Here is a 12,842-nt window from a genome sequence, read left to right as displayed (position 1 = left end):
ACAATAAGCCAATAAYTTGGGTGAATTTTGGCCCATTSCTCCTGACAGAGCTGYTGTAACTGAGTCAGGTTTGTAGGCCTCCTTGCTCGCACACGCTTTTTTAGTTCTGCCCACACATTTTCTATGGGGTTGAGGTCYGGGCTATGTGATGGCCACTCCAATACCTTGARTTTGTTGTCCTTAAGCCATTTTGCCACAACTTTGGAAGTATGCTTGGGGTCATTGTCCATTTGGAAGACCCATTTGCGACCAAGCTTTAACTTTGACTGATGTCTTGAGATGTTGCTTCAATATATCCACATAATTTTCCATCCTCATGATGCCATCTATTTTGTGAAGTGCACCAGTCCCTCCTGCAGCAAAGCACCCCCACAACATGATGCTGCCACCCCCGTGTTCCACTGTTGGGATGGTGTTCTTCGGCTTGCAAGCCTCCCCCTTTTTCCTCCAAACATAACGATGGTCATTATGGCCAAACAGTACTATTTTTGTTTCATCAGACCAGAGGATATTTCTCCAAAAAGTATGATCTTTGTCCCCATGTGCAGTTGCAAACCGTAGTCTAGCTTTTTTATGGGGGTTTTGGAGCAGTGGCTTCTTCCTTGCTGAGCGGCCTTTCAGGTTATGTCGATATAGGACTCGTTTTACTGTGGATATAGATACTTTTGATCCCGTTTCCTCCAGCATCTTCACAAGGTCCTTTGCTGTTGTTCTGGGATTGATTTGCATTTTTCGCACCAAAGTACGTTKATCTCTAGGAGACAGAACACGTCTCCTTCTTGAGCAGTATGACGGCTGCGTGGTCCCATGGTGTTTATACTTGCGTACTATTGTTTGTACAGATTAACGTGGTACCTTCAGGCATTTGGAAATTGCTCCCAAGGATGAACCAGACTTGTGGTGGTCTACAATTTGTTTTTGAGGTCTTCTTTTGATTTTCCCATGATGTCAAGCAAAGAGGCACTGAGTTTGAAGGTAGGCCTTGAAATACATGCACAGGTACACCTCCAATTGACTCAAATGATGTCAATTAGCCTACCAGAAGCTTCTACTGGAATTTTCCAAGCTGTTTAAAAAGGCACAGTCAACTTAGTGTATGTAAACTTCTGACCCACTGGAATTGTGATACAGTGAAATAATATGTCTGTAAACAATTGTTGGAAAAATGACTTGTGTCATGCACAAAGTAGATGTCCTAACCGACTTGCCAAAACTATAGTTTGTTAACAAGAAATTTGTGGAGTGGTTGAAAAACGAGTTTTAATGACTCCATCCTAAATGTATGTAAACTTCCGACTTCAACTGTAGGTGGTATGTAGTGGAGTGGAGAGCGCAATCCAGATTGAGAATGTGTACAATCCAGATTGAGAATGTGTACAATCCAGATTGAAAATTCCATCACTGAATAATGGATACATTCATATTTACAGATCATAATACATATTATTCATGAGAATAAAAAAATTGGTTGAAAATGTTGGGACAGTATACTGTACCTTTTGCCTGTGAATTCTGCTTGACCCTTCTTATTGAAGAGGAATTTGGAGTCACTGTACCCCCAGCCATTCCACTTCATAATCTCCTGCCTTGGGAAACAAACAGTTGAAGTCAGTTTCATTGTTATAGTACCAGCAGCTAATACTGTACTAATGCTGTCTGAGGTCAAAGGAGGACACAGGACAAAAATCTCAAGGCAGGAAGACAATACAAGGAAGCACTTTTAGAAGGCCATGGCCTTGCACCTCATGAAAACGTCAGACTGTCCATACATGACATCCTGTTGCAAACAGTAGTAGTTGAAAAAGTGGTTTATTTGCCACTTATCAAACTGTTGCAATGGGGAAATGTTCTAGTCATTTTGCTAACAGTTATTCAATGGGCTTTCCACATGGCTATCAGTAAGCATATTTGCAGTATGGGAGGCTGCAGTCACACCTAGGCGTAACCCCTGACAGATGACCTTCCCATGTGTACTGCACACAGCCAACCACAGGCAGCGTTTCCCCTTAGGATTTGTTTTATCAGCAGCGGTGGCAGAGTTAGCGGTGGGTGGMTGATGGCCACAATTTAGCAGCGGTGGTGCGCCAATACTAAATGCATATAGGGGTAACAGTGAAAAGCCGGTTGGCAAAGTAACTTCGGGGAAGAAAACCTATTAATCTCAAACACCATCATCAACAGCAATCAGACAGGGTGTGGCTTAGATCTCAGGTCGTTAAGTACATTCCCTTCAACAATAACACTCCATGGAGAAGCATCATGATGCATATCATAGAAGGGCATTACCAAAGAAGGTGTGTCCAACAACCGGATATTCTCCTAAAATGATTTTCCAAGGAAGGAACATTGTCGGCATAGGCCTAATGATAATCATGGAAGAGGACACAAGAAACAGGGTTGAGCACTGAACTCAAACGTCAGGCAGAATTGTATCTCAATATCTACTACATAATTGAGCTCTGACAGTTCAGTAATGTGCTTCTTCATCAGTGTTAAATCACTATGCTCATCCTAAGGGAATGCTTTTCAGAAATCACTAAGTTATAATACGACATGATTCAAGATTTCCCCAGCAGACAGATGAAATAGGCCCACTACTCCTAGAAGGGACCCATGAATCACGTTGGTACACGTGATGGGATGCTAACGTAGTGGAGTAAAACCATGATGAATGCCTGCCWAAACAGCCAGGCAGTGTAAATTATGAGGAGCCTGAGAAATGAGACAGACATACTCTCCATGCCAGTCTGTGTGATCTCCTGTCATCACACTGGACGATGACACAACTCCACGCATCAACAAGCAGCCGAATACGGCTGTCCAGAGGTTAATGAATTTATTGTGCAATTAAATGGAAGCAACAGTGGTCTGGTCTCTGTCCCTTAGCTAACATTAATCCTAAGAGAGCTGGGGGAATCTTTTCAAAGTACTGTAATAAATATTACACACAGCATAAGAAAATGCTGATCACCGAAAACATTAGGCTAGTTCAACACCTTATTATATTGGTAGCCTCATTTTGTGTCTGCACTCAAGTTGCTCCAACAGAAAGAGACAAAAGGTCTGACTGTTATTAAAAGGACTGGCCTTAAAACGCCTTTTGAAACAACGTGCCCAAAGGTATAGGTTACAAGACAACTCCAGAATGACATTCCAGCAGTACAAAAACCAGTAGCCCAGCTTTGAAGTGTACAACATTCCTACACTCCAGTGAAAAGTGGGTCGTTCCACCTCAAAAAACACAAGAAAGAGAAATGACAACCATCTCAGATTGCATTCCTGCAACATTGTTTTGTTGAAAAACGATTTGAACTCTAAGAAATTACACTAATTGATTGCACCCAAATTGGCAATTTCAATTTATAGGATTCATATAAAATTCTATAATTATAGTAACCAATATCCAGTTTGGACCAAACCTCTTCTTAACAATGATTAAGACGTGAAGTCAGAAGACACCCACGGACCACACAAACCAAGCCCACCCCAARGGCCAGTATACAGTATCAYTTCTRTATGTCTGACAAGTACTATGAAGCTGCAGCTAGGAGTATTGTTTCTTCACACCATGTAATGGATTCTCAGTGAATTTGGTGATGGTTATTTTGCCCTGTTCTGAATTTTTTCTTGATTTAAGTTGGTTGATATTACCAGGTTATAACCACAAGGTGGTGCTGTTTCTGCCATTTGTTGAAAATTCTCAGTTTCGTTAAATTTAATAAATATTTTCATAAGTAAAAAAATAAAAATAATACTATTTTTGTAACAATAATGAGGCAATATACAGGGGGTAGTCTTATGGCTTGGGGGTAGAAGCTGATAATTAGCTTTTTGGACCTAGACTTGGCACTCTGGTACCGCTTGCTGTGCAGTAGCAGAGAGAACAGTGACTTGGGTGACTAGAGTCTAACAATTTTTTGGGCCTTCCTCTGACACCGCCTAGTATATAGGTCCTGAATGGAGTGATGTACTGGGCTGTACGCACTACCCTCTGTAGCGCCTTAAGGTCGGATGCCGAGCAGTTGCCATACCAGACGGTGATGCAACCGGGCAGGATGCGCTCGATGGTGCAGCTGTAGAACTTTTTAAAGATCTGGGGACCCATGCCAAATCTTTTCAGTCTCCTGAGGGGGAAAAGGCGTTGTCGTGCCCTCTTCACGACTTCCTTGGTGTGTTTGGACCATGTCAGTTAGTTGGTGATGTGGACACCAATGAACTTGAAACTCTCGACCAGCTCCACTACAGTCCTGTTGATGTGAATGGGAGCGTGTTCCTGTCATCCCTGATCATCTTGTCTTGCTCAAGTTGAGGGAGAGGTTGTTATCCTGGCAGCACACTGCCAGGTCTCTGACCTCCTCCCTATAGGCGGTCTCATCGTTGTCGGTGATGACACTGTTGTGTAATGATGGCGTTGGAGCCGTGCTTGGCCACGCAGTTGTGGGTGAACAGGGAGTACAGGAGGGGACTAAGCACACACCCCTGAGGGGCCCCCGTGTTGAGGATCAGTGTGGCAGACGTATTGTTGCATACCCTTACCACCTGGGGGCGGCCCATGATCCAGTTACAGAGGGAGGTGTTTAGTTCCAGGGTCCTTAGTTTAGTGATGAGCTTTGTGGGCACTATGGTGTTGAATGCTAAGCTGTAGTGAATGAACAGCATTCTCACTTATGTGTTCCTTTTGTCCAGGTGGGAAAGGGCAGTGTGGAGTGCAATTGAGATTGTGCCATCTGTGGATCTGTTGGGACGGTATGTGAATTGGAGTGGGTCTAGGGTTTCCGGGATGATAGTGTTGTGAGCCATGACCAGACTTTCAAAGCACTCATTTAGGCAGGTTACCTTTGTTTTCTTGTCACAGGGACTATGGTGGTCTACTTGAAACATGTAGGTATTACAAACCCGATCAGGGAGAGGTTGAAAATTACACTTGCCAGTTGGTCCGCGCATGCTCTGAGTACAGGTCCTGGTAATCCGTCTGGCCCCGCGGCTTTGTGAATGTTGACCTGTTTAAAAGTCTTGCTCACATCGGCTAAGGAGAGCGTGATCACTGAGCAGCTCACAGCTGGGTTTCTCTTTGTAGTCTGTAATAGTTTGCAAGCCCTGCCACATCCGACGAGCGTCAGAGCCGGTGTAGTAGGATTCAATCTTAGTCCTGTATTGACATTTTGCCTGTTTGATGGTTCYTCTGAGGGCGTAGCGTTATTTCTTATAAGCGTCCGGATTAGTGTCCKGTTCCTTGAAAGCYGCAGCTCTAGCCTTTAGCTCGGTGTGGATGTCACCAGTAATCCATGGCTTCTAGTTGGGATATGTACGTACAGTCACTGTGGGGACGATGTCATCGATGCACTTATTGATGAAGCAGGTGACTGAGGTGGTATACTCCTCAATGCCATTTGTATGAATCCCGGAACCTATTCCAGTCTGTGCTAGCAAAACAGTCCTGTAGCGTAGCATCTACATCATCTGACCACTTCTGTATTGAGCGAGTCAGTTGTACTTCCTGCTTGTAATCAGGAGGAGAGTTATCGGCAAGATTTTCCAAATGGAGGGCGAGGGAGAGCTTTGTACACGTCTCTGTGTGTGGAGTAAAGGTAGTCTAGAGTTTTTTTCCCTCTGGTTGTACGTGATATTCTGGTAGAAATTAGGAAAAACGGATTTAAATTTGCCTGAATTAAATTCCCTGGCCACTAGGAGCGCCACTTCTAGATGAGCATTTTCTTGTTTACTTATGGCCTTATATGGCTTGTTGAGTGCGGTCTTAGTGCCAGCGTCGGTTTGTAGTGGTAAATAGACAGCTACAAAAAAAATATAGAGGAGATCTCTCTCTCTCTCTCTCTTAGTGTGGTCTGCAGCTTCATGAGCTACTCTACCTCAGGCAAGCAATACCTCGAGACTACCTTAKTATTAGACATCACGCACCAGCTATTATTGACAAAGACACACACCCCACCCCTTGTCTTACCGGATGTAGCTGCTCTGTCCTGTCGATGCACAGAAAACCCAGCCAACTGTATATAATCCGTGTCGTTGGTAGGATWGTCTCGAACCGAGCTCATCCAGTTTATTCTCCAGTGATTGCACGTTGGCTAATAGAACGGATGGTAGAGGCGGGTTACCCACTTGCCAACGAATTCAAACAAGGCACCTTGATCTCCGCCCCCTGTATTTCCTTATTTTCTTTATGTGAATGACGGGGATTTGGGCCTTGTCTGGGAGCAACATTATATCCTTTGAGTCCGACTCATTAAAAAAAAAAGTATTCATCCGGTTCAAGGTGAGTAACCGCTGTTCTGATAGAAGCTCTTTTCGGTCATAAGAGACGATAGCATCAACATTATGTACAAAATAAGTTACAAACAATGCGGAAAAAACACAAAATAGAACAATTGGTTAGGAGCCCGTAAAACGGCATACATCCCCTCCCACGCCATTCCTACGATACGGCCGTATACAGCTATATTTATTGCATATTGTCTGAATCCTGTAAATTAAAAAAGGGCCATCTAGCTTAAATTTACCAGAGGTCAAATTATATTTCAACATAATAATGTTACAGGAATGCTTATCTTTATGTTTTTAACTGCAGAAACCATTCAAAACAATCTGAGATMGTGGGTGTCATTGCTTGCTGAAATGACATGGAACGACCCAAGTGCAATTCCAGAAAATGTAGTCAAATTCATTGAGATTAGTTTTATTTGTATTGATAATAATGCAAGTGGTCCACAAAATTATTCCTAATTTGGATAATGGTTGAAGGGGCACTCAAATGAGGGAAATAGGCATAGCTTATGTCTTATTTATTGTCATAGTTCAAACAATAGTGTCCATGAACCAGCACTAAAATGACCATCCATTGGGTAAGAGAGAGAGAGATTCCACCAAACCTGAAAATCTGGCTCCCGAGGGACAAACTCACCGGTAGCATAACTGACTTGACCTACAGTTAGGGTTGATCGGAAGAAAACCTCAGCACTTCTCTGCCTCAAACACTTCCTATAGGCTAACTAATATCAATCAAATATGTTCCAATGACAAATATGTTCCAATGAAGGGCCATACATAATGCAAAAACAAATAGTTAATTATTGTGGTAGAAACACAGGAGCATTTCCTCACATTGGAAATCTTCCCCTATTGCACAAATTGTTACATAGGTGGGTTCTTACAAAACAGTCTGTTTGGCTGCGTTTAGACAGGCAGCCCAATTTAGATATTTTTTGTTGTTGTAATTGGTCTTTCGATCAATCAGATCAGCTCTGAAAAAGATCTGATGTGAACATATCTGACGTGATTGGTCAAAAGATCAAATAGGCTAGTGGAAAAAAGGTCAGAATTGGGCAGGCCTGTGTGAACCCAGCCTTAGAAATGTAAACTGAACAAAAATATAAAACGCAACATGGAACAATTTCAAAGACTTGACTGAGTTACAGTTCATAGAAGGAAATCAGTCAATTGAAATAAATGCATTAGGCCCTAATCTATGGATTTCACTTGACTGGGCAGGGGTGCAGCCACAGGCCCACCCACTGTGGAGTCAGGTCCAGCCAATCAGAATGAGTTTTTTTCCCATCAAAAAGGGCTTTATTACAGACAGAAATACTCCTCAGCACCCTTTGCAAATGAGAAATGCTCACTAACAAATTTGTTCAAAGAATTTGAGAGAAATAAGGTTTTTGTGCATATGGAACATTTCTGAGATCTTTTATTTCAGCTCATGAAACATGGGACCAACACTTTARATGTTGAGTTTATATTTTTGTTCWGTATAAATATGAAAGTATCCTCTAGTCATCCTTGTTGCTTAAACATATCTGACYCTAGATGTCACTACAGCATGATTGTGAAAGCTGAACAGCCCACTCGCCTCATAAGGAATTGAGAGTCAGACCACCACAGCTCTTGGCCAATCAGATCCAAGTTTTAGGCGGAAAGTTTTACTGGTGAACTTTATCCCATTCTGACTTCTGTCAATTGTTTTGACTGGGAGAGGGTGTCCCACACCTAAATCCCAACAAAATATGTAAAAACAACCTCTAGATAAAAATAGATTATAAGACCACATATAGAACTTTCACCATTATAATGAACACTTTTTTCTGCTCAAGAATGTAGCTTCTAATTCTGGTCATGTCAGTCAAACAGAGCTGAGATTTCCCTAGTTGTTCAGAATAGTGTCAGTATCAAAACAATGCAAGTAGCCTATTAAGCTATAGCTAACAATATAGATGTGAAATGAAATAGGCTACCTTGAAATAGTTTGAAATGTTGGCAAGCTGATCTTGTAGTTTTACATAAACTCCAGCTGCCCACTGTCACTGCGAGTGGCTAGRGGTGCTCACATAACGTTGGCAAGTTATGACAAAATGGTACAGGAAATGATGTAGGATTGACCTCAACTCAATATCAAACATTCCTATAACACACTCTAAGCAGCCTACAATAAAAATACAAAAAAAMAGTTGGATAGAATACAGTCCCGCCGCACCCACTTCTTCGATGAATGAACACTTTGTTTGGGGACCATTAACGTTGGCGCACATATAGCTGGCTAATTTCCTTAGTTAAATGAAATCGGATATGTCTGAATAATAATATGCCAAGGAGGCCATCTCCGTTTGTAAAAGACACCAATTCTGTGTTTTAATAAAACAAGGAAATACATGACAGCTGTTTCCTACTGTATGACAATCACTTTTAGCTACCAGCTAGCATTTCATCATAGCCATCCTCCATCTACTGCTATCGCATCACCACCGCCAAGTCCTACCTCTTTCTCGGCACCGTCCCTTTATTCGCTTCAGCTTTGCACTCAGTTGCGATAATTCCCGAGTCATCGTCCTTATGTTTCTGTAAATGCCCGGCAATTATCCTCAATCTTTGCTGTGCAATTCGTTGGCTCRCGGAGCTGTTGCTGTCTGACGCCATGCTGCTTCCGTGTTTGTGTAGGGAGAGGCAGCTGTCAGAGGTCAGCACAGGGATAGAATGGGTGTGTTCGAGCGGTAAGCCTAACGAAGACGACTGTAGAGTGAAGTCGGGGGAGGGGCATCTGTAACAGSCACAAGTCGGACACTTTAATGGTTTTGCAACAGCAAGGCTCAGATCGACATGCAGTGTCAACATAGCTGCTATTGTTTATAATAGTTTGTCTGTTGTCTAAACTTTTCTATATCCCCATATCACACACTCACAACTGGAAAAATGTGTGTACAATTCATTGGTTAGAGTGGGGTCTCAAATATCACTTTTCATTTGTATCTCCTGTAGCTTTAAAATTGCACAAAGTTGGTTGCTGTTTCAGTCAGGTATTTGGCCACGTTTACTTGGGTCAAACAAAACACCCAAATGATTGGTAGACAAATAGTGCCTCCCACAATGCAGGTGATGGCTGCATAGCACAGCTGGAGAGAAGCAACTGCAGCGACCTGAAGGTGATTTCCTCAAAACRGCATGACCTTTGATCACATGATTTTTGTAAAGTTCATGCTGTTACTGTAACCAATGGAATTGCTACTTATAAAGCRACAGTCACTGTTGTGTAGAATAATCTGTTTTTGAAAGGCGCAATCTGTGATTTAATGCTGTGCAACGGTCATTCCAACAAATTGTATTGGAATGGGAGGGGTTGCAATTTATTACTCCATGGTAAGTATTGTAGCATATACCTACAATCAACATATGTTAAAAAGAATCATGTTGATCTGGACTGTCAGTTGAATTCATAGTCTGGTATGAATTTGACTGTAGTTACATTTCCCCAGCCCCATCAGCCTTACAAACAAAGTTGCAGGGTCAGACTGTTGCTGGATASAGAAATTACAGAGTGAGCCTTTAATTAATGGAAAATGTATTGCCTTTCTCTTTAACAGATTTGACTTTATAGTTTACCACAGAATCCAGGGGTGTATTCATTACCCCAATTCTATTGCAAAATGTTTTYWCTGTCGCAAAAAGTTTTGCAACAGGAACCARTTAGTCCAAACTGAAAACGTTTTGCAACAAAAATTAGTTTTTATTGGACAAATTCAAGTTGGTCACTCCCTGTTTTGTTCTGTTTGCTTCCGTTTGGTTCTTAAACGGTAAACTGTTTCRGTTGCAAGACGTATTGAATACACCCCAGCTCCCCAAATATTAGACTATGAATAAACTTTAAAAACACAGAAAAAAATTGGTTTCATTTTAAGACAGTGATCCAATTTAATGGGAACCAAAATATGCCATGTTGGTGTASTGTTTAAATCTATGCATGTGTCTTTAAGACTAATAAATATGTGCCCTTTGAAGGAGCCATTGACTTTATTGCACTTTAAGGTATTTTAATATTTTCTTCTCTGTCTTCTATTTGTTGATGTATTGAAAGCTTTGATTTTATTTGAAAGAACCATGATACATACTAACCCCCCCTCAGAACAGCCTCAATTCGTCYAGCATGGACTCTACAAGATGTCGAAAGCTTTCCACAGGGATGCTGGTCCATGTTGACTCCAATACTTCCCACAGTTGTGTCAAGTTTGCTGGATGTCCTTTGGGTGGTGGACCATTCTTGATAAACACGGAAACTGAGTGAAAAACCCAGCAGCGTTGCTGTTCTTGACACTCAAAACGGTGCACCTGGCACCTACTACCATASCCCGTTCAAAGGCAGTTACATATTTTGTCTTYCCCATTCATCCTCTGGATGGTACCCATACACAATCCATGTCTCAATTGTCTCAAGGCTTAAAACTCCATATTTAACCTGTCTGCTCCCCTTCGTCTACACTGATTGAAGTGGATTTAGCAAGTGACATCAATAAGGGATCATAGCATTCACCTGGATTCACCTGGTCTGTCTGTCATGGAAAGTGCAGGTGTTCGTAATGTTTTGTCCACTCAATGTACATCTCTGAAATAGTTTTATTCAGACTTACATTCCAACAATGAATGATACAACAGACAATTATCCAGCATTCGCATGACACAATGTCAATACTCTACAGAAAATGATGAAGAAAAAAGTATCTGAATTGGGACATTCATGTTTATGGGTTTGATAGGGTTATGAGATGTTTGCCACTACATTGTATGACCCAGGACAGTGAAAATGAGGTTTGAACATTTCAACTGCTGTTGTTTATCTTTCCTTCTCACATCCATTGAGTCACATGACCAAGTGATAGTGAGGTATGACTGGAGTCTCCATATGGCCCACTGTCGTCCTATAGGAAATTATGTAACACTCTACCATGGCTTTCTGGGAGTCKATTTTTCATTAATAGTTCAGACATTTCACTCTGATACCAATAGACCAAGTGCGTGTTTACTTATAAGCAGATACATACTACACAAGTTGGTGAAAACTCATGAGTAATTGTCAAAAMAAAAACTTTATTCTCCCTTTTGCAGTCTGCAAGTGGCATGTGAAATAATGGTTCCACTCTCCAGATGGTAGGTTTGTTTCCCGCAGGCCGGAGCATTAACTCCCAAAACAAKGTTCTGTAATGCACTGACTGCAAACAATTAGAGTCGAAGTGTATCACAGAACTTTACTTGGAAAGCCAGAGTGCCACATCGTAGGCTATTCCTTTGTGCCAACCCATTTCACCACTCCTTCACCTGCAACATATAACAAGAGAGTGAACTGTAGTAGCTACATTTCCCATTGGTGTGCTTGCTTGGTGAACACTTTGATTTAACACAATAGTGTGGAAAYTATGTCATTGTGAGGTTAAGCTGACTCTCTCAACACAGTATTGAGACTTAACCTAAGTTAAATCCAACATGATTTGAGATTTTTTTAAATGGAATCAGTCACAGCTGAGTGATTTAAAAAAGTGCATTAAATGAAACTTAGAAGTGTAAGCCAGTAACTCTCTGGGCCTATTAAGACAACATAGAATAGAGTGAATGAGAAGCCTGCTGTTGGGAACTTAGATTGATTCTCACACTCTGCCACCAACCCACCACAGAAATGATTAAATCATACAATATTATACAGTATGCGGYAATCTAGCTTTTCTTTGTGTTTACTTTGCAGTTCAACCTTGACTATCTTCAAGGTTGTAAAGTGAACAATTAGGGCACTTCATATGTAGAACAGATGACGTGTCTAAAGGTTCCAAATTTGGAATCCTGTATTTCTTTATGCTGAATATTTCCCTCCTGGAGTAATACACCCACATTCATTATGCAAATGTATAGCCTATTTGTTGAGTTTTCCACAAGCCACAGACTGAAGTTTACAATTAAAATGATATAGAATACACGGTCTWCCTATAAAACAAGGCAAACATTCCACATTTTCCACTTCAGTTTAGCATACAAGTTTATATTAAATAAAGTTTGGAGAGTTGCTAATTGTAATGAAGTTACAAAGTGCAAAATCAAACAGTGAATTAAAAGATGTTGGAATTCGATTAGCAGATGTGAAATGCCATAGCTTCATATTCGAAATGTGAGAAAACTATAATAATAAGCAAGAAAAGCAACTGATCATACTGTACCTGGCAGATGTGAGAGAGCTGTTAAAGGGGGCCAGCTGCAATCCAGCACGAGGGCAAAAAGATCATAAAATGCACAAAAAAACAGTGGGCTATATACAATTGTTGCAGGACTAACTGTAAAAAAAACTGAGATTTTCCTCTTCTCAATTTCGCGGTTGACGTCCCTCGTTGGAGCCTACATACAGTGTTCGTATAGCTGGCTTCACGCCGCTTTTACCTCTTCTTCTTTCAGCCCTGTGCACAGCTGGAAGAATGTCGACGTGGAGCTGCCAAACGTGAACGCGTATTCGTGGGCGCGCTTGAGAGAAAAATCCATATAGTGTCATTTGAATTCAGATAGTGGGACAGTGGGCTGCACTGTAT

The 12,842-nt window shown here is 41.4% G+C and overlaps 1 protein-coding gene and 1 long non-coding RNA gene across 3 annotated transcripts in view; both read right to left on the bottom strand.

Moving 5' to 3' along the window:
- Positions 1 to 9,001, bottom strand: part of LOC111975508 (alkyldihydroxyacetonephosphate synthase, peroxisomal) — a 35,212-nt gene extending 26,211 nt beyond the window's left edge. Inside the window, 2 exon segments of one of the 2 annotated variants that reach the window (XM_024003817.3) lie at positions 1,497 to 1,586; positions 8,768 to 9,001. In XM_024003817.3, the coding sequence (XP_023859585.1) occupies positions 1,497 to 1,586; positions 8,768 to 8,925 (248 nt within the window). In that variant the 5' untranslated portion in view covers positions 8,926 to 9,001. 2 annotated transcript variants of the gene reach the window in all.
- A 1,874-nt stretch (positions 9,002 to 10,875) lies between these two features.
- Positions 10,876 to 12,767, bottom strand: LOC111972195 (uncharacterized). Its single transcript, XR_002878396.1, has 2 exons — positions 12,480 to 12,767; positions 10,876 to 11,592 (listed from the first exon to the last, which is right to left on the bottom strand). It is a non-coding gene; the product is annotated as an uncharacterized lncRNA (long non-coding RNA).
- Between the last annotated feature and the right edge of the window lie 75 nt (positions 12,768 to 12,842).

Source organism: Salvelinus sp. IW2-2015, linkage group LG2, assembly GCF_002910315.2.
Source record: "Salvelinus sp. IW2-2015 linkage group LG2, ASM291031v2, whole genome shotgun sequence".
NCBI classification, from domain to species: Eukaryota; Metazoa; Chordata; class Actinopteri; order Salmoniformes; family Salmonidae; genus Salvelinus; species Salvelinus sp. IW2-2015.
Note: the sequence above shows the minus strand (reverse complement) of the source record. Positions and strands in the feature narration are given on the sequence as shown.